General features: G+C 41.6%; 1 protein-coding gene across 1 annotated transcript in view; it reads left to right on the forward strand.

The window, feature by feature from the left end:
* The window catches only part of LOC149185302 (uncharacterized), a 446,687-nt gene that overhangs the window by 238,207 nt on the left and 188,742 nt on the right, over positions 1-19,738 (forward strand). Inside the window, exons 7-9 of the mRNA XM_089417896.1 lie at positions 2,108-2,222; positions 2,461-2,579; positions 2,657-2,816. Coding sequence (XP_089274022.1) covers positions 2,108-2,222; positions 2,461-2,579; positions 2,657-2,816 — 394 coding nt within the window. The remainder of the gene's footprint in view (positions 1-2,107; positions 2,223-2,460; positions 2,580-2,656; positions 2,817-19,738) is intronic.

Raw genomic sequence — 19,738 nt, forward strand, 5'->3', positions numbered from 1 at the left:
AACATATTATTTAATTGGTGTAGGCTGCAGTGTATGTATTTCGATGTTTGCCGTAGGAAAATGCAAATAACTTGTTCATGTAAATCTAACAAGTAGGATAAATATCATCAGTTGTTGCAATAGGGATTCCGGTTTAAGGAATTTTCACACGGCACATGCATTGGGCAAATGTTTCGACTAATTGAGCTAACCCTTTGTGCTTGCATTTGAAGGAATTGTAAGCATCGAAGGGAGATCTTTTGGAATAATACTATGTCCAAAAGTTTTGGGCATTTTTGAAACTTTGGACACATTATTATTCCAAAATACTTCTCTTCAATATTATACATCGTGAAAATCTGTATAATAGAACTGTAAGTACCAGTGTTACTTGGGAGCGGGAGCGACATTTTCAGAAGCTCCCGGTTTGGGAGCGAATCCCGGAGCATTTTATATATATATATATATATATGTTATATTTTTTTATATTTTGATACATATATGTCAACAAAAACATGTAGAATAATGAATTAGATATAAAAAACATAAAAACATAGATTGAACCATACAACAACAATCATCTAGAAGTTATAATCTTCATCAACCACGTCCACAAGTTAGTAACATAGTGACATACAACATATTGAGTCTCATGATTCATCAATCTTAAAGTTACAAGATTTCAAAATTCAATATATAACATTTATCATCACTGATCACCAAAGTTGTACTTGTAAGCTAAGTGTAACCATTACAACAAATAATATCTATCATGAAATGAAATGTTATAAAATGAAATGAAATGAAACAACTTTCAACTTTCATGAAGCATCATATTCATAATTCATTACTAATGAGTTATAATTGCCAACTTCAAACTTAAATTGTCATATGTTGTTTAAAAAAATATCATAATAAATATGAAAGAGTCAATAGTTATAGAAGCTACTAGAAACAAGAAAAGACAAGTAAATCTATTATCTATTTCTTATGCTTGGGCCTCTTGCCACCACGAGAAATGTCTAATTTTCTAGTGTTGTTGGAAAATCAGGATCTTTGTCATTAATATCACCCTCTAAGCATTAATATCCAGAGATATCTTTGTCATTACCTCTGTATCTGTATAGGGATCTTTGTTATTAATATCACCCTCTAAGCATTGACATAAGATAGAACAAGCATAGCATTTCAAGTCAAGATTTTGTTTGCGTGATGCATACATTTTTAGGAGGGTCATGATAGAGGAGTTCGACAACCAATGTCACTAACATCAAGGTACATAGAGGGATTGGTGCTCTTGATTAAATACGAGTTCCATACCCTAATACATGACAAAATTCAATGGAAACATTGCAATCCCCCAATCCTGAAATCCTAAAAAACTGATAAGTCTGCTGGATTTTGAATGAAATCTAAAATTCTACTTTTTCCATATGAAATCCAATGAGGCCGAAACCACTCTCAAACATCTTGAGTCATTTCATGGTAATGTTAAAAATTTAAGTAAAGGATGATTTACTTTAAGAATTTAACATTACTGAATTTAACATTACCATGAATAACATATCAATACTAGGGCTAGACTTGATCATTAAGTTGCCCCACTCAAAAATTATTTGTTTCTTTTAAAAAAAATTGCATTTCAAACATTACTACAAAAAAAAATTGCAAAAAAGGCAAAACGCTCCCGAAATCGCTCCCAAAAAGGCAGGGAGCGAAATTTTTTGAGGGAACGCGCTCCCGACCTGCTCCCGAGTCGCTCCCGCCCGGAGCGCAGATTGGGAGCGGGATCGGGGGGGGGGGGGGCGCTCCCCCGCAACTATGGTAAGTACTATCTTTACTTTTCAAAAAGTTGTCTTGGATGAGCTAAATGGTCAATTTAATGCTAAGGGTCCTTTGCTCATCCATGAAGCTAAGAATGTATCTGCTAATGCATATTCTGACCTCATTCCAGAGCTCTTTACATTGAGTTAATCTATATTGCTATGTAAACATTTGTTTTTCTTTATATTATAAGCCATATTTCTTAAAAGAACAATTTGTTCAGGGCTAACTCATTTCCAGTTTATTAACTTTTGGTCATGAATAATTTCCATGATCTGAATGAACCTTGAAATGGTGTGTGCAGGAAGTCGCAAATTAAACTAGACTTCATTGAGAATCCACGCATGTATAAGTCATTCTATATCCATCCGTCACTGGCAAAAGAGTCTGCCTTTATTGTTGACCATGATAGGGTACAGGTATATTTCCAATCTGTTTGCTATATTGCTCATCATACTGCTGTCCAATTTTTCAATTCATTGTTCTAATCCAGTGATGATCATTATCTCTATTTGCATATACCTTTAGACTGAAATATCAAATGAAGTTTTGCAGAATTATATAAATGATTTGAAGATGCTAACCACCTTTTGAATTTTTTGTTGTATCTATGAATTGTTTGGTTTGCAACATATTGAGGTGTTCTTACGTGTGCAGTCATGGCGAACTTTAAATATGATGCTCATCAATGTTGCTGATGGAAGCTTTTGGGGTGGTACCCTGAATGAAGAATTAATCAGTTCATCTTCTCCTGAAGATATCAAGAGGATATTTAGGTATTTTTTAGCTCTTAAGTAGAATTATAAGCTTTGCAAGATGCATGCCTAACAGTGTCCTTTCAAACATTGTTCAGAGACAAGGCTCCAGATGTGCTTGATCTTCTTCTACGTGAGAACCCCCTTTTTGCAGAAGAGTTTTGCAGGCAGCCATCAATGAAAGGTGGCGGGGCAGTGACACTCTCCAAATTTCATCACAAAAACATAGTTTTGATTGGGGATGCAGCACATGCCATGGTAAACTTTTCGTTTTAAGTCAAGGTTAAATTTGTTAGTAACTTTTACCAAATTCTCTTTCCTGCTTTCAAAGTGCAAAGTATATTTTTAGTTTTCCCTGTCAGGTTACAATTTTGATCACTTCTGAGGTAACATGTAAAAAAAGATGGTAGGAGATGCATGTGAAATTGCTGATTATACTTGATGAAAATGAAATTCAACATTTTGAATACATCTATTTTAAAGATCCTCAATAAGTTAATGCTAGGATTTTTGAATAGCCCCTTTTCAGCTTTTTATTGAGCTGGTCTAATTTGTGTTTGCAGCAGATCAGAGTAATGGTTATTTCATATTTCTCAAAATGAATTACAATAGTTTCTCTATTAAGGTTAGGAGTTGTCTATAATGCGATTTTTTGGAGATTCTGGTGACGGAATCCGGCGGAAGAAATTGAGGTTAAATCTTGATTTGTTGTAGTTAAAATGGTTTTTTAACTGCATATTTGGATTCAGCACCTAAAAAACCCTTGGGACGCTTTGATTGTGCAGAAACTAGCTATCAAACTTGCGATTCCAATAAATTACTGCCGGATTTTGACCGGAAAAACCCACCGGAAAGACTTCCAAAAAGTCGCATTATAGACAACTGCTTAAGGTTAATATTACAGTCCTCCATTTGTGGTATCAGATGAGCTTGAACATATGCACCATAGGGCTAGAAGACAGGAAGGTATCACAGCATTGATCACATCTTCATGCTCTATGCCATAATTGAAGAGGTTTAATATCACTCTCTGAAAGTCTTCTGTTGTTTTGTGGAATGATGGAAAGTATTGACTATGTCCTGAGAGAGGCCTTGCGTTAGAGGTTTCATGACATGGGCATCCTAGACACCCTGTTGGTTGCCATCATGAGACTCTATGAGTGGTTCTTGGTCATCTCCACACAACCCATGGCCTCTTGGATTTCATCACAAGTACTATAGGGGTCAAACATACATGCCTTCTCTCTCTAACTCTCTTTCGGATCTACTGTAAAGTCCCCAATTTTTGTGCATGCAAAAATCACTTAGGAGTTTTGCAAATTTTTGGATAATATTAGAAAGGGGAAAATATTAACTTTGTGAGAGAAGGGAGAAAATATTATTTTAATGGGATGGTGGCAAAATAATATTTAATTTGAAAAGGAAGGAAAAATATTATTTAATGGAGAATGGCAGCAGAAAGGAAAATTATTATTTTATTGGAGAATGGCGGAAAATTAATATTTTATTGAAAAAGGAGGCAAATTACTATTTTATTCAAAATGGCGGCAAAAGTCTCCTAGTGGAAAATGGGCCCCACCAATAAAATAATTGGGAAAAAAGAGAATCTAGAAGCTAGGAGGAGGCTCAAGGGAGAATTATAAATATAAGATTGAACTCATTTGGAGGGCATTCAATTTCTATCTATTTCATTGACAAATTGAAAGGAACTCAAGTGAGTTCAAGAGTTTCAAGCAATGTTACTTGGGAGCGGGAGCAAAAGCGGGGAGCGTGAGTGAAAACGGGTGCGGGAGCGACATTTTCAGAAGCTCCCAGTTTGGGAGCGAATCGTGGAGCGTTTTTTTATATCATATATATATATATTTATATTTTGATACATATATGTCAACGAAAGCATCTAGAATGATGAATTAGATATAAAAAACATAAAAAAACATAGATTGAACCATATAACAACAATCATCTAGAAGTTATAATCTTCATCAACCACTTCCACAAGTTAGTAACATAGTAACATACAACATATTGAGTCTCATGATTCATCAATCTTAAAGTTTCAAGCTTTCAAAATTCAATATATAACATTTATCATCATTGATCACCAAAGTTGTACTTTTAAGCTAAGTGTAACCATTACAACAAATACTATCTAATATAATGCACTGCGTAAATCCCCCATACTTAAATTCAAAAAGAGTCAAGGGATCTCTACTTGAATGGTTCATGAGGCACAATACTTGCTAAGGTTTTGCAAATGGGGTAGCAAGCTAAGTGGGCTTGATTGTGGGGAAAAACTCCACAGTTAAGCGCGCTTGAGCCAGAGGAGTTCTGGGATGGGTGACCTCCTGGGAAGTCCTGGTTACCGGGTGCAAGCCCCGGAAGTGATGATTGATGCTATGTGATTCGTTCTCCACATTTCACTAGTTTCAATCCCACTTCTTCACCCCTGTGAGCATCACCCGATGCAATGAGTGCTAAGTGAACTATTAAAAAATCATGAGAAATTAGTCACTTTACGACTACCTCTCATGGAAATGGTCATACGTTTGAATGACTTACTTAATGCAGTTGAATCCCAAAAATGATATCTAAGAAATGAAATGTTATAAAATGAAATGAAATGAAACAAATTTCAACTTTCATGAAGCATCATATTCATAATTCATTACTAATGAGTTATAATTGAAAACTTCAAACTTAAATTTTCATATATTGTTTTAAAAAATATCATAATAAATATGAAAGAGTCAATAGTTATAAAAACTACTAGAAACTAGAAAAGACAAGTAAATCTATTATCTATTGCTTACGCTTGGGCCTCTTGCCACCACGAGAAATGTCTAATTTTTTAGTGTTGTTGGAAAATTAGGATCTTTGTCATTAATATCACCCTCTAAGCATTAATATCCAGAGGTATCTTTGTCATTACCTCTGTATCTGTATAGGGATCTTTGTCATTAATATCACCCTCTAAGTATTAACATAAGATAGAAAAAGCATAGCATGTCAAGTCAAGATTTTGTTTGAGTGATGCGTACATTTTTAGGAGGTTCATGATAGAGGAGTTCGACAACCAATGTCACTAACATCAAGGTACATAGAGGGATTGGTGCTTTTGTTTAAATACGAGTTCCATACCCTAATACATGACAAAATTCAATGGAAACATTGCAATCCCCCAATCCTAAAATACTAAAAAACTGATAACTCTGCTGGATTTTGAATGAAATCTAAAATTCTACTTTCTCCATATGAAATCCAATGAGGTCGGAACCACTCTCGAGAAGCTCCGGAGCCACTCCCACTCGGAGCGCGAATTGGGAGTGGGAGCGAGGAGGGGGGTGGGGCGGCGCTCCCCCGCAACCCTGGAACTTTCAAGTGAAACTCAAGCTAATTTCGGTGGACTTCAAGTGCCACCCTAGTTAGCTCTTTGAAAAGATTACTTCAGATCTTTTATTGTGCTTATTGCAGAGAATCTACACCATTTGAATTTGTTGTTTGCAGCGTTATAGCTTTTCCAAGAGGGCCAAATTGATCTGATCATTACGTTCAGACAAATTCCAAGACCAATCATCGTAGATCAGAGACTTTAGAGAAGGGACTACTAATATATTTTCAGATTGTGGGAACAAGGTTTATAACCAGCCATCAAGGGCTGAATTCAATCTCCAAAAGAAGCTGAATTATTTTATAAGTCCTCATTGATTACTAGTGCACAGGAGTCAAATTGTGTAAAGAGGGAGGACGAGTTTACAGGCTCCAAGAACCAATTTTTGGCTGAAATTTCTAAGTATTACCCATTAGAAATTTTATTTGTATTCTCTGGTTTATTTCGCCTACTTGTTTAATTACTAACAAGTTATTTAACCATATAAAAACTGAAATAAACACAATACAGTCTCAACCATCTACAGATCAACAATTGAAAGAAATAAACAACCACACAAGTGACATTGTTATTTTTGGACAAACATCCCCGAAAAAACCAAACTTGGGAACACCAGTGCAACAGTTCTGAGGATTTTTATTATTAAGCAGCTTTTCTGATTACACTGGGTGCCAAACTGGCTCACTCGACAGAGATGAAAAATCTGGTAGTAATACCTCTCTTCGGAAGCAGATATTCTGAAAGTCTGCCCCACGAAACCCTCTCCAGCGCAATCTGAAGCACTGCGTCAGCCCTCCTAGCCTCTGCATTAGCCTTCTAAGGCTTTGCGCAACCTCTCTCGCTCTCTGCGTCACTCTTGCAGCCTCTACGTGGATGATGCAGGCCCTTCTGGCCTCTGCGCAGTCACTGCTGGCTCTACGTGGCTCCCTTTGGCTCTGCATCTGCCTCTCTGCTTTTACGCTAGTCTTCCGGCACTATTTCTGCCTCTCTGCCTCGTACTCACTGCCCCTCGCTGCAACTTTGATCACTGATTCGATTTCTCTTAGCAAACCCCTCTCTAGAAAATCGAATGACTGATCACTCTGGTGTATCTCCAACTGACCCTCAAGCCTCCTCTTATACTTTTTCTGTTGAGTTTTCAACAGCCGAGATTACATCTCTAATCAACAGCTAAGATTAGATTTTGCTTGATCCATGTCATTTAGAACCTTCTAACCCAGTTTTATATTAAAACCCATTAATACTTTTATTTTCCTAAGTTTAGACTTAGGAACCCATTAAAAATATTAATTATTTTAATATCTCCTTAACCGGGTAGAATTTCTCCAAACCATTTCTGGGTCTTGGAGATCTCATGTGCTTTAGCCTCTCCACCAATTTTCATGGCTAGAGCATGTTGAAGTTTTTAAGTCTACCAGTTAGAAACCTTCTATGCACTTTATTGATTTATTCCTACCTACTTGTTCTGTTACTCAACAAGTTATCTACAATGTACATACTGAAAATAAACACTAGTGCATGCTCAACATATTACAGATCATCAGCTGAAGGAAACAGGAACAAGCACAGAAAATGACACCATTATTTTTGGAACAATGTCCCCGGAAAAACCCAATGCGGGAAAACCAGTGCATCTATCTGAGGGTTTTCTTATTAAGCAATTTTAGAGTACAATTTGGGTGTCAAATCCGGCTTATCCAACAGAGAATGCCGTTGGCAGTAGTACCTCTCAGTCTGAAACAAATGTCCTGGCTGAAACCCGGATAAACCCTTTGGCGGCTCCTCAGCTCCAATCTGCCCCAGAAACCCCAACGTCTGCCTTTCTGAATTGCATCAGCCTCTCTCTGCTCAGCGTTGGCCCTGCGTCAGCTACGCTCGCCTCTCTGAAGCACTGCGCAACTCTTGGCTGCCTCTGTGTGGCCTTGTGTGAGCCCTAGCTGCTACTGCGTCACTCTCTTCGGCTCCTGCGCTGATCTCCTAGCACTATCTCTGCCTCTCTGTCTCTCTGTACTCACTGCCCCTCAGCTGAAACTCCGATCACTGATTCTATCTCTCTTAACAAACCCCGCTCTAGAGAATAGAATGACTAATCATCTGGTGTGTTCTCCAAGTGACCCTCAAGCCTCCTCTTATACTTTATCATTGACATATCAACAGCCGAGATTAAGTCCCTAATCAACGGCTAAGATTAGATCTAGCTTGATCCATGTCTTTTGGACCATTCTAACACAGTTTTATATTAATACACATTAATGTTTTATTTTCCTTAAGTTTAGACTTAGGGACTCCATTAAAAATATTAATTATTTTAATATCTCCCAAACTGTTTAGAATCTGCCCAAACCCTTTCTGGGTATTGGAGATCTCATGTGCCCTAACCTCTCCACCAAATTTCGTGGCTAGAGCACATCCGATGCTACCCCAAATCAACACTCCCTCTTAGCGAGGAGTGTGCTCTAGTAATACTCCTCACTGAGTATCACCCTGATCATCCGGCATCGGTCCTTGTGCTGATGCTAGGCCTGCTGCCCACCATCCTCTGCACTGTTGTATCCTATACTGCTGCCCTGGTTCCACCACTGCCATTGTTGCGTTTGTACGACAACTCTCTCTACATCCGTGCTACTTCTGGTCCTTTCTCCCAACACTGCATCTGCACTGCAACTCCTCTCATCATGCTGCATCGTGTTGCCCACTGCTGCACTGCAACTTAGTTACTGAGAAGTAATTGATCTCCCAGCTCTAACCTCTCTATTGGGCTAGAGACCCTCCTGATGCTGAAGCTCCCTTTGTCGCTGACAAGTGCTCCCTCTCTAACCTCTGCGCTGCTGCAACAACTCCCTGCATCTCGCACTATTGTACACCTCTCTGTGCCATCCTACGCTGGTGCAACACTCCTGTGCCTCTCTTATTGCTGCAGCCTGCTAGCCTTGCGTTGTCTCAGGACTCTTGCATTGTAGCTCTTTGCTACTTCATCCACATCCATCTCTATCTACATCATCCAGTCCTGCTACTCCTCTTCAGGGCTCCCGTAGCAAGGTCTAATCCAAGAGGCTGGGTACCTCAAGGATCCTACCCCTAATCGCCTGTAATCTGCCTGACTACAACTCGATGTCTCCCCACTTTCACTCAAGTGGTGTGTGTGCACTCATGGCACAATCATCTTCTGTCTCCACTTCCTTTTTTGCCCTTGCTGGTGCTGCCTTAGTCTTGAAAGACTCTCCCTTACTCTTCTTCCTTGGACACTTCGTCGCATAATGACCTAGTTCCCCACAGTGGAAGCACTTGATCTTGGAGAGATCCTTCTTCTTCCGCTTTTCTTGCTTTCCCTCAGATGCTAGGACAACATCTTACACCTCTTCCTTTTTGACTCTGATCCCCTTATTGTTGCTTCCCGCCTTTGTCTGCCGTCTGATCTCTTCTTGGCAAAGAGCTGCCCACTCTCATCCCAAGTTGGAAGTGTCCCTCTGCCCAGTATACTCTGGACAAATACCTCCCAGTCTTCTGAGACTGCATTCATAGTTGTCCTCACCATAAATTCCTGATCTGGCGTGGCTCCTATGGAAGTCAACTGATCTCGAATCTCATTCAGTCCTCCAAAGAAGGTGTCAATCGGTTCTCCCTTCTTCATTTGATATGACCTCATTTGATTTTCTAGTAACATCCTTCTCTGCACAGAAGTATGCTAGTACAATTTCTTTAGGGCCTCCCACATCTCATTTGTCGTTTCCTTCTCGGCAATGTGTGGTATTACATGGTCCTTGACCCTGTCAAGGATGATGCTCTTGGCCCTCGCCATTGCCTCCTCGTACTTGTCCTTCTTAGCTGGGTCGACTGGGATAGCTATTGTCCTCAAGGCGAAGTGCTTGACACGATTTCTGTCAAGTACGGATAATATTCTGGCCTTTCAGATTGCGAAGTTTGAGGCTCCGTCCAGTCTGTTCTGGTCTCTTACTCCGTGTAGTGCCATGTTGCTCTTCTACTTCCCTCTTGGAAGTGACTCTCTCTGAGTCTCGATTTCCCTCCTGGAAATCCTTCTGCGGATGTCGAGATGCCCCCTACTCTGATCATCTATGTAAATGCACCACTGATCCGGATTTCTTGGCTAGAAACCCTCGGTAGCAACTCCCTCCTCCTTGGCCTTGCCCTGTCAGGTATTATTTTGAGAACAGTACCCCACCAGCTCCACTCTACAACGTTCCCACAGCCTCCTAAACCCCAACAACCTGAAGGTGAGAGCTCCTAGGCTCTGCGCAATCTCGGCACCAGCAACTCGGCCTCCTTAGCCAACTGTGTCACAACCCTGTGGCCCTCTGCGTGGCTCTACGTGAGCCTCCCTTGGCCTCCGTGCTGCCTCTTCCTGGCTCACCCTTGATGACGCAGGCACTATGTCACCCTTCCCTTGTTGTTGCTCTGCTAGGAACAACTTCTGTCACTCGGGGCAACTATTTTCTGCTGCTATTGCTTCACTCGGCTGATGTCCTCAGTTCTCTTGTGATCTGCAACCACCCTCTGATACCATGTTGAAGTTTCTAAGTCTACCAGTTAGAACCCCTCCATGCACTTTACTGATTTATTCCTACCTACTTGTTCCATTACTCAAAAAGTTATTTACAATGTAAATATTGAAAATAAACACTAGTGCATGTTCAACATATTACAGATCATCAACTGAAGGAAACAGAAACAAGCACACAAAATGACACCGTTATTTTTGGACCAATGTCTCCAGAAAAACTCAATGCGGGAAAACCAGTGCAACTATTTGAGGGTTTTCTTATTAAGCAATTTCAGAGTACAATCTGGGTGCCAAATCTGACTTACCCAATAGAGAATGCCCTTGGCAGTAGTACCTCTCAGTCTGAAACAAATGTCCCAGCTAAAATCCCAGACAAACCCTCTGGTAGCTCCTTAGCTCCAATCTGCCACAGAAACCCCAGCATCTGCCTTTCTGGACTGCGTCAGCCTCTCTCTACTCAGCGCTGGCCCTGCATCACCCTGAATGGGCCTGCGTCAGCCTTCTGGCCCTCTGCGTCAGCTACGCTGGCCTCTCTGAAGCACTGCGCAGCTCCTGGTTGCCTCTGCGTGGCCCCGCCTGAGCCCTGGTTGCTACTGTGTCACTCTCTCTGGCTCTTGCGCTGATCTCTCGACACTATCTCTGCCTCTCTGTCTCTTTGTACTCACTACCCCTCAGCTGCAACTCCGATCACTGATTCTATCTCTCTTAGCAAACCTCGCTCTAGAGAATAGAATGACTGATCATCTGGTGTGTTCTCGAAGTGACCCTCAAACCTCCTCTTATACTTTTCTCATTGACATATCAACAACCGAGATTAAGTCCCTAATCGATGGCTAACATTGGATCTGGCTTGATCCATGTCTTTTGGACCATTCTAACACAGTTTTATATTAATACACATTAACATTTTATTTTCCCTAAGTTTAGACTTAGGGACTCCATTAAAAATATTAATTATTTTAATATCTCCCAAACTGTTTAGAATTTGCCCAAGCCCTTTCTGGGTATTGGAGATCTCATGTGCCCTAACCTCTCCACCAAATTTCATGGCTAGAGCACATCCGATGCTACCCACAAATCAACACTCCCTCTTAGCGAGGAGTGTGCTCTAGTAATACTCCTCACTGAGTATCACCCTGATCATCTGACATTGGTCCCTGTGCTGAGGCTAGCCCTGCTGCCCACCATCCTCTGCACTACTGTATCCTGTATTGCTGCCCATGGTTCTGCCACTGCCACTGCTGCATCTGTATGACAACTCCCTCTACATCCGTGCTGCTGCTGGTCCTTTCTCCCAACACTGCATCCGCACTGCAACTCCTCTCATCATGCTGCATCGTGCTGCCCACTACTGCACTGCAACTCAGTTAATGAGAAGTAAGTAACTGATCTCCCAACTCTGACCTCTTTGTTGGGCTAGAGACCCTCCTGATGCTGAAGCTCCCTTTGCTGTTGACAAGTGCTGCCTCTTTGACCTCCACATTGCTGCAACAACTCCCTGCATCTCGCACCATTGCACACCTCTTTGTGCCATCCTGCACTGGTGCAACACTCCTGTGCCTCTCGCACTGCTGCAACCTGCTAGCCTCGCGCTGTCTCGGTACTCCTGCATTGTAGCTCTCTCTACTGCTTCATCCACATCCATATCTATCTACATCAACCAGTCCTGCTACACCTCTTCGGGGCTCCTGTAGCAAGGTCTAATCCAAGAGGCTGGGTACGTCGAGGATCCTACCCCTCATCGCCTGTAGTCCGCCTGACTACAGCTCGATGTCTACCCACTTTCGCTCAAGTGGTGCGTGTACACTCATGGCACAGTCATCGTCTGTGTCCACTTCCTTCTCTGCCCTTGCTGGTGCTGCCTTAGTCTCGGAAGACTCTCCCTTACTCTTCTTCCTTGGACACTGGGTCGCATAATGACCCAGCTCCCCACAGTGGAAGCACTCGATCTTGGAGAGATCGTTCTTCTTCCACTTTTCTTGCTTTCCCTCATATGCTAGGGCAACATCTTCCTCCTCTTCCTTTTTGACTTTGATCCCCTTACTGCTGCTTCCTGCCTTTGTCTGCCGTCTGATCTCTTCTTGGCGAAGAGCCGCCCACATCTCATCCCAAAGTGGAAGTGTCCCTCTGCCTAGTATACTCTGGACAAATACCTCCCAGTCTTCTGAGATTGCATTCAAGGTTGTCCTCACCATCAATTCTTGATCTGGCGTGGCTCCTATGGAAGTCAACTGATCTCGGATCTCATTCAGTCCTCTGAGAAAGGTGTCAATCGGTTCTCCCTTCTTTATCCGATATGATGTCGTCTGATTTTCTAGTAACATCCTTCTCTGCACAAAAGTATGTTGGTACAATTTCTTTAGGGCCTCCCACATCTTATTTGTCGTTTCCTTCTCGGCAATGTGTAGTACTAGATGGCCCTTGACGCCGTCAAGGATGATGCTCTTGGCCCTCGCCATTGCCTCCTCGTACTTGTCGTTCTCAACTGGGTCGACTGGGATAGCTATCGTCCTCAAGGCGAAATGCTTAACATGATTTTTTTCAAGTACGGATAAGATTCTGGCCTTCTAGACTGTGAAGTTTGAGGCTTCGTCTAGTCTGTCATGGTCTCTTACGCCGTGTAGTGCCATGCTGCTCTTCTACTTCCCTCCTGGAAGTGACTCCCTCTAAGTCTCGATTTCCCTCCTGGAAATCCTTCTGCCGATGTTGAGATGCCCCCTACTCTGATCGTCTGTGCAACTGCACCATCGATCCAGATTTCTCGCCTAGAAACCCTCGGTAGCAACTCCCTCCTCCTTGGCTTTGCCATGTCGGGTACTGTTCTGACTACAGTACCCCACCAACTCCACTTTGCAACTTTCCCACAGCTTCCTAAACCCCAGCAACCTGAAGGTGAGAGCTCCTAGGCTTTGCGCAATCCCAGCACCAGCAACTCGACCTCTTTAGCCAACTACGTCACAGCCCTCTGGCCCTCTGCGTGTCTCTGTGTGAACCTCCCTTGGCCTCTGCGCTGCCTCTTCCTGGTTCATCGTTGATGACGCAGGCACTACGTCACCCTTCCCTTGTTCCTGCTTTGCTAGGAACAACTTCTGTCATTCGGGACAACTGTTTTCCATTGCTATTGCTCCACTCGGCTGATGTCCTTAGTTCTCCTATGATCTGCAACCACCCTCTGATACCATGTTGAAGTTTCTAAGCCTACCAGTTAGAAACCCTCCATGCACTTTACTGATTTATTCCTACCTACTTGTTCCGTTACTCAACAAGTTATTTACAATGTAAATACTGAAAATAAACACTAGTGCATGCTCAACATATTACAGATCATTAACTGAAGGAAACCGAAACAAGCACACAAAATGACATCGTTATTTTTGGACCAATGTCCCCGGAAAAACCCAATGCGGGAAAAACGGTGCAACTATCCGAGGGTTTTTTTATTAAAAAATTTCAGAGTACAATCTGGGTGCCAAATCCGGCTTACCCAACAGAGAATGCCCTTGGCAGTAGTACCTCTCAGTTTGAAACAAATGTCCCGGCTGAAACCCTGGATAAACCCTCCAACAACTCCTCAGCTCCAATCTGCCCCAGAAACCCCATTGTCTGCCTTTCTGGACTGCGCCCACCTCTCTCTGCTCAGCGCTGGCCCTGCGTCACCCTGAATGGGTCCACGTCAGCCTCAGGAGGCCCTGCGTCAGCCTTTTGGCCCTCTGCGTTAGCTACGCTGGCCTCTCTGAAACACTGCACAACTCCTGGCTGCCTCTGCATGGCCCTGCGTGAGCCCTGGCTGCTACTGCGTCACTCTCTCTGGCTCCTGCGCTGATCTCCCAGCACTATCTCTGTTTCTCTCTCTCTGTACTCACTTCCCCTCAGTTGCAACTCCGATCACTCATTTTATCTCTCTTAGCAAACTCCACTCTAGAAAATAGAATGACTGATCATCTGGTGTGTTGTCCAAGTGACCCTCAAGCCTCCTCTTATACTTTTCTTGTTGACATATCAACGGCTGAGATTAAGTCCCTAATCGACGGCTAAGATTAGATCTGGCTTGATCCATGTCTTTTGGACCATTCTAACATAGTTTTATATTAATACACATTAATATTTTATTTTCCCTATGTTTAGACTTAAAAATATTCATTATTTTAATATCTTCCAAATTGTTTAGAATCTGCCCAAACCCTTTCTGGGTATTGGAGATCTCATGTGCCCTAACCTCTCCACCAAATTTTGTGGCTAGAGCACATCCGATGTTATCCCAAATCAACAGAGCATATCCGATGCTACCCCAAATGAACACTCCCTCTTAGCGAGGACTGTGATTTAGCAATACTCCACCACTGAGCATCACCCTAACTATACGACACCGGTACCTGTGCTGATGCTAGGCCTCGTTGCCCAACATCCTTTGCACCGCTGCATCCTGTACTGCTGCCCATGGTTCTGTCACAGCCACTGCTACATCCATATGACAGCTCCCTCTACATCTGTGCTGCTACAGATGCAATGTTGGCAGCTGTTTAGCAGGTTCAGCAGCAATGCAGATGCAACATATATTAGAGTTGTGCAGTGGTTGGTGCGCAGTTTGACCAGACATTAGCAACGTGACAAGAGATGATGCATAGATAGGGTGTGCAATAGCACTAGAACACATTTCTTGCTAAGAGGGAGTGTTAGTTTTTTGTAGCATCGGATGTGTTCTAGCCACGAAATTTGGTGGAGAGGCTAGAATACATAGATCTCCGAAACCCAGAAATCGTTTCTGGAAATTCCACCTAGAAGTGTCTCAATTAGATTATTAATCGATTTTTAAATATTTCCTAAGTCTAAACTTAGGGAATATGGTTAATTAATCAATATTAATTGAGATAAGGTGTGGATTATCTAGAAACTCACACAGATTGATCCAGAAATGATCCTAGCCATTGATTAAGTTTTAATCTTGGTCGTTGGTGCTCCAACAGTGGATTATAAAAGGAAGTAGTTGTGGTGATGGAGATCATCCAATGCAGATACTTAGTTGCCCAGGAAGTTAGCTTTTCTCAGTAGCAGCAGCTCAACAGAGAAGATAGAGCCAGAGGGTGAGTAGCAGGTGGAAGAGGAGAGTAGTAGTATTCCGAGAGGAAGATTTCCAGTTCCCAAAAGAGTCAAAGGAAGGAAGGCCAAAATCTCTAGAGGGTCAGCGTAAGCTCTGCACAAGGGTTCATGCAGAGGGCTCAGCGCAGAGGCTGGAAAAGCTATTTCGGAGGCAGAAAATAGCTGTGGAGTGAGAGAAAATTCTCACGATATTTTTACCAGTATTTTCTTAAGATTAGATTGCCAACTGGGCATCTAAATTGTTGTACTCAGAATTGTTGCTAAAAATTAATAATAAAACCCTTATTTGCTGCACCGGTTTTACCAAGTTTGGTTTTTTCTAGGATCAATTCTCCAAATATAACTGTGTTAAAATTATTGTCTGTGTTAGAATTTCTCTAGTTCCAATATTTTATTTTCCGCAATATATTTATGGTGAAAATTGCAGTTGTGATTTTATTCGTTATTTGTCGTAGTAAATAAACTGCATCATTTAATTTTGAGTTAGAAGAATAATTTCCAGTAGCTGCAATAGATAAATTTTCACAACCCTAACTCCACACAACCTATGCACAACCAATCCTCCTAAATCCTAGTGCACTTGTGCTCCTATTCTTTAGGACAATTCTTGCGCTCCACAATAAAAGCTCTCACACTAACACATGAGCTCTATCTTGTCACAATCCTTCGTGCACAAAACAATTGTAATTTACTAGTGCCTTCGCCCTCTCTTTTGTAGGTGAACTTCGATCCATGCAAGGAGGCCCAACTTAATTTAGAACTTGAGCTCTGATAGCGAGTTAACTAAGCGTGTTACTCGCTCTCCTTCCAATCATCACTGGAGTTGTTAACTCGTGCTCTCTCCAATCAACACTAGAGATCTAACTTTCTCTTCCTTCAATCATGACTAGAGACTAGCTAAACTGCTAACTACCACCTCATTCTGTAGTCAAGCTGATGAATACTTCCACTTAATTGAAGCTCCAACTCTACATATGTTAACTTGATGATTATTCTAGTAAACTGGAAATAACTCATCCTAACTGAAGTCTAACTCATGAGGACAATTTGAGGTCTATATTGGCTAAGGCACAAGTCAAAAGACCTTGCTCACTACATTTTCAACAAAATAGAGACAAAAGTCAATTATTAAATAGATGATAGGTCATTGCGTTAATTTACCTATTGAAAATTTGTGGTTCCTCTGTGAACACATTGGTTGACTATTTACTATATGTGAACCTATGCTAACCTAACCGAATTTGAACATTCCTTTTGATGTTCACTGAATTTCGAACCTCAAAGTTCAAATTCGGCGAACCTTGTGACAAGTTTGTTTGAGATAAGACTTGAAAAAGAAAACAAGTAAAATATCCTAAACTAAGACAAAAAAAGATTTTTTTCTTCAGTTTTTACAATAAAATGGTTGTTGTGAATTCTTACCTTGTGCCCCAATGGTTACTTCATAAGTTGGGTTGTTAAACGCACTCCTCTCTAAGCCAGTTTTGCACTTAATTAGGTAAGTAGGATTGGTTTACAAGGGAATTGCACCCACTTGTGATTTAAGGTACTCTCCACTTTTCAGACCCAACTAGGAGCGACCCCTAGCGTGCTGTTCTCCAATCTTCAGTTCGAGTATGTGGTGAAAGACAAGCTCCATTCCCAGTTGAAATTTCTAAGTCTATCCATTAGACACTTTATCTGTATTCTTCTGGTTTATTTCTCCTACTTGCTAATTACAAACAAGTTATTTAAACATATAAACATCGAAATAAACACAATACAGTCTCAACCATCTACAAATCAACAGCTGAAAGAAATAGCAAACACACAAGTGACCGTTATTTTTGGACAAATCGTCCCTGGAAAAACCCAATTTGGGAAAATTGGTGGAGCAATTCTGAGGGTTATTTATTATGCAGTATATCCTTGAGTACAACTAGGTGCCAAACTGGTTCACTCGACAGAGAAAAATAACTAGCAGTAATACCTCTCTATTCGGAAGCAGATATTCAGAAAATCTGCCCCACGAAACCCTCTCCAGCACAATTGAAGCACTACCTCAACCCTCTTGGCCTCTGCGTCAGCCTCAAAACCCTCTGCATCAGCCCTCTAAGGCATTGTGCAGCCTCTACGGCCTGCTACGTCACTCCTGTTGCCCTTTGTGTGGATGACGCAGGCCCTTCTGGCCTCTGCGCTGTCTTAGCTAGCCTCTGCGTGGCCTGCTCTGGCTTCTGTGTCTGCCTCTCTGCCTCTGCGCTGGTCTCTCGGCACTATCTCTGCCTCTCTGTCTAGTACTCACTGCCCCTTGCTGCAAATTGATCACTGATTCGACTTTTCTTAGCAAACCCCGCTCTAGAAAATCGAATGACTGATCACTTTGGTGTGTTCTCCAACTGACCCTCGAGCCTCCTCTTATACTTTTCTTGTTGGTCCTTCAACGACCGATATTACACCTCTAATCAACAATGAAGATTAGATTTGACTTGATCCATGTCATTTGGAACCTTCTAACCTAGTTTTATATTAATACCCATTAATATTTTATTTTTCCTAAGTTTAGACTTAGGAACTCCATTAAAAATATTAATTATTTTAATATCTCCTTAACCGTGTAGAATTTTCCCAAACCGTTCTGGGTCTTGGAGATCTCATGTGCTTTAGCCTCTCCACCAAATTCCATGGCTAGAGCACATCCGATGCTACCCTAACTCAACACTCCCTGCTAGAATGGTTCAACCTTCGTTGGAACGAGCCACTTGCAATAAAGAAACAAAGCAGGATTTCTCCCTAGTTTGCCTCCTCCATGTGGCTATGTAGCCTTTTAATGGCTTGATCATCTAACGTTAGTGTGATCTTACTAACTTGAAAATATCTTAGATTAAAACAATTACCATAATGATAATAAGAGCCAACCCATAGAATGTAAGAAATTACATAGGTTTGCAAATGAGTTCTTTTATTAATGGCACTGATCTCACAAGACAATAATAACCAACTTTGCTAGAGGTAAGGCTAGCATTTTATAAAAAAATTCTAACGGCTAGATAATGGTTAGTTGAACTCCTCCTTTAGAAACCAATTTTTTACTAGTCACCCCACATGTTGAAAACTTTGTAAATTTCATAAAATATTTCATTACATCTTTGCCCACTAAAGGGGTTGAATTAGTCCACAATAACCAAATAAGTTGAATGTTCCCTTTGCTTCTAGTCCAAAAGGATGAGTAATGAAGAATAGTACCACCTAGAAGCTCAATGTCCCACTCCAACGTCTCCTTTGAAGCTCGACTTAGTCTACGACAATTTGCTTTGCTTGGGAAATGGTTCAATTTGGTTCATGGGATGACTTCTTGACTTTGTAAGGGTTGTTTGTTGATTTGGGGTAGCATCAAATGTGCTCTAGCCATGAAAATTGGTGGAGAGGCTAAAGCACATGAGAGCTCCAAGGCCCAGAAATGGTTTGGGCAGATTCTAACCGGTTTGGGAGGTATTAAAATAATTAATATTTTTAATGGAGTTCCTAAGTCTAAACTTAGGAAAAACAAAATATTAATGGGTTCTAATATAAAACTGGGTTAGAAGGTTCCAAAAGTCATGGATCAAGCCAAATCTAATCTTAACTGTTGATCAGAGATTTAATCTCAGCCTTTGAAGGACCAACATGAAAAGTATAAGAAGAGGCTTGAGGGTCAGTTGGAAGACACATTGAGGGAGACCAGTCCGTTTGATTTCTGGAGCGGGGTTAGATGAGAAATTCGAACTAGTGGTCTGGAGACCAGTGGGTATGAAACAGAGAGTCGGGAACATCATCAGAAGATTAGCACAGAGGTTGGAGAGGCAGACGCAGAGGTAGCAGATTGCACAGTCACTGGAAGGCCTGCGTGGGTGACGCAGAGAGGCCCAGTGCTGATGCAGAGAGGCCCAGTGCTGACGCAGAGAGGCAGGAGCTGATGCAGAGGGTCTGGGAGCTGCATAGAGGCTAGTAAGCCTGACGCTGAGATTAGGAGAAGTGCTGGAGAATTTGTTCTCTGTTGGGTAAGCCAGTTTGGCACCCAGTTGTACTAAAGAATTGCTGAATAATAAAATCTATGTCTGCTGCACCGATTTTCCCGCATTAGGTTTTTCTAGGGACATTTGTCCAAAATATCAGTGTTGATTCTTGTGCGTGTGTTTGTTTTTGTATTATGGTGTGATA

This window comes from Pinus tabuliformis, chromosome 3_2 (genome assembly GCF_031772625.1).
Source record: "Pinus tabuliformis cultivar Carrire ecotype Pingquan chromosome 3_2, CPIR1, whole genome shotgun sequence".
Lineage (NCBI taxonomy): Eukaryota > Viridiplantae > Streptophyta > Pinopsida > Pinales > Pinaceae > Pinus > Pinus tabuliformis.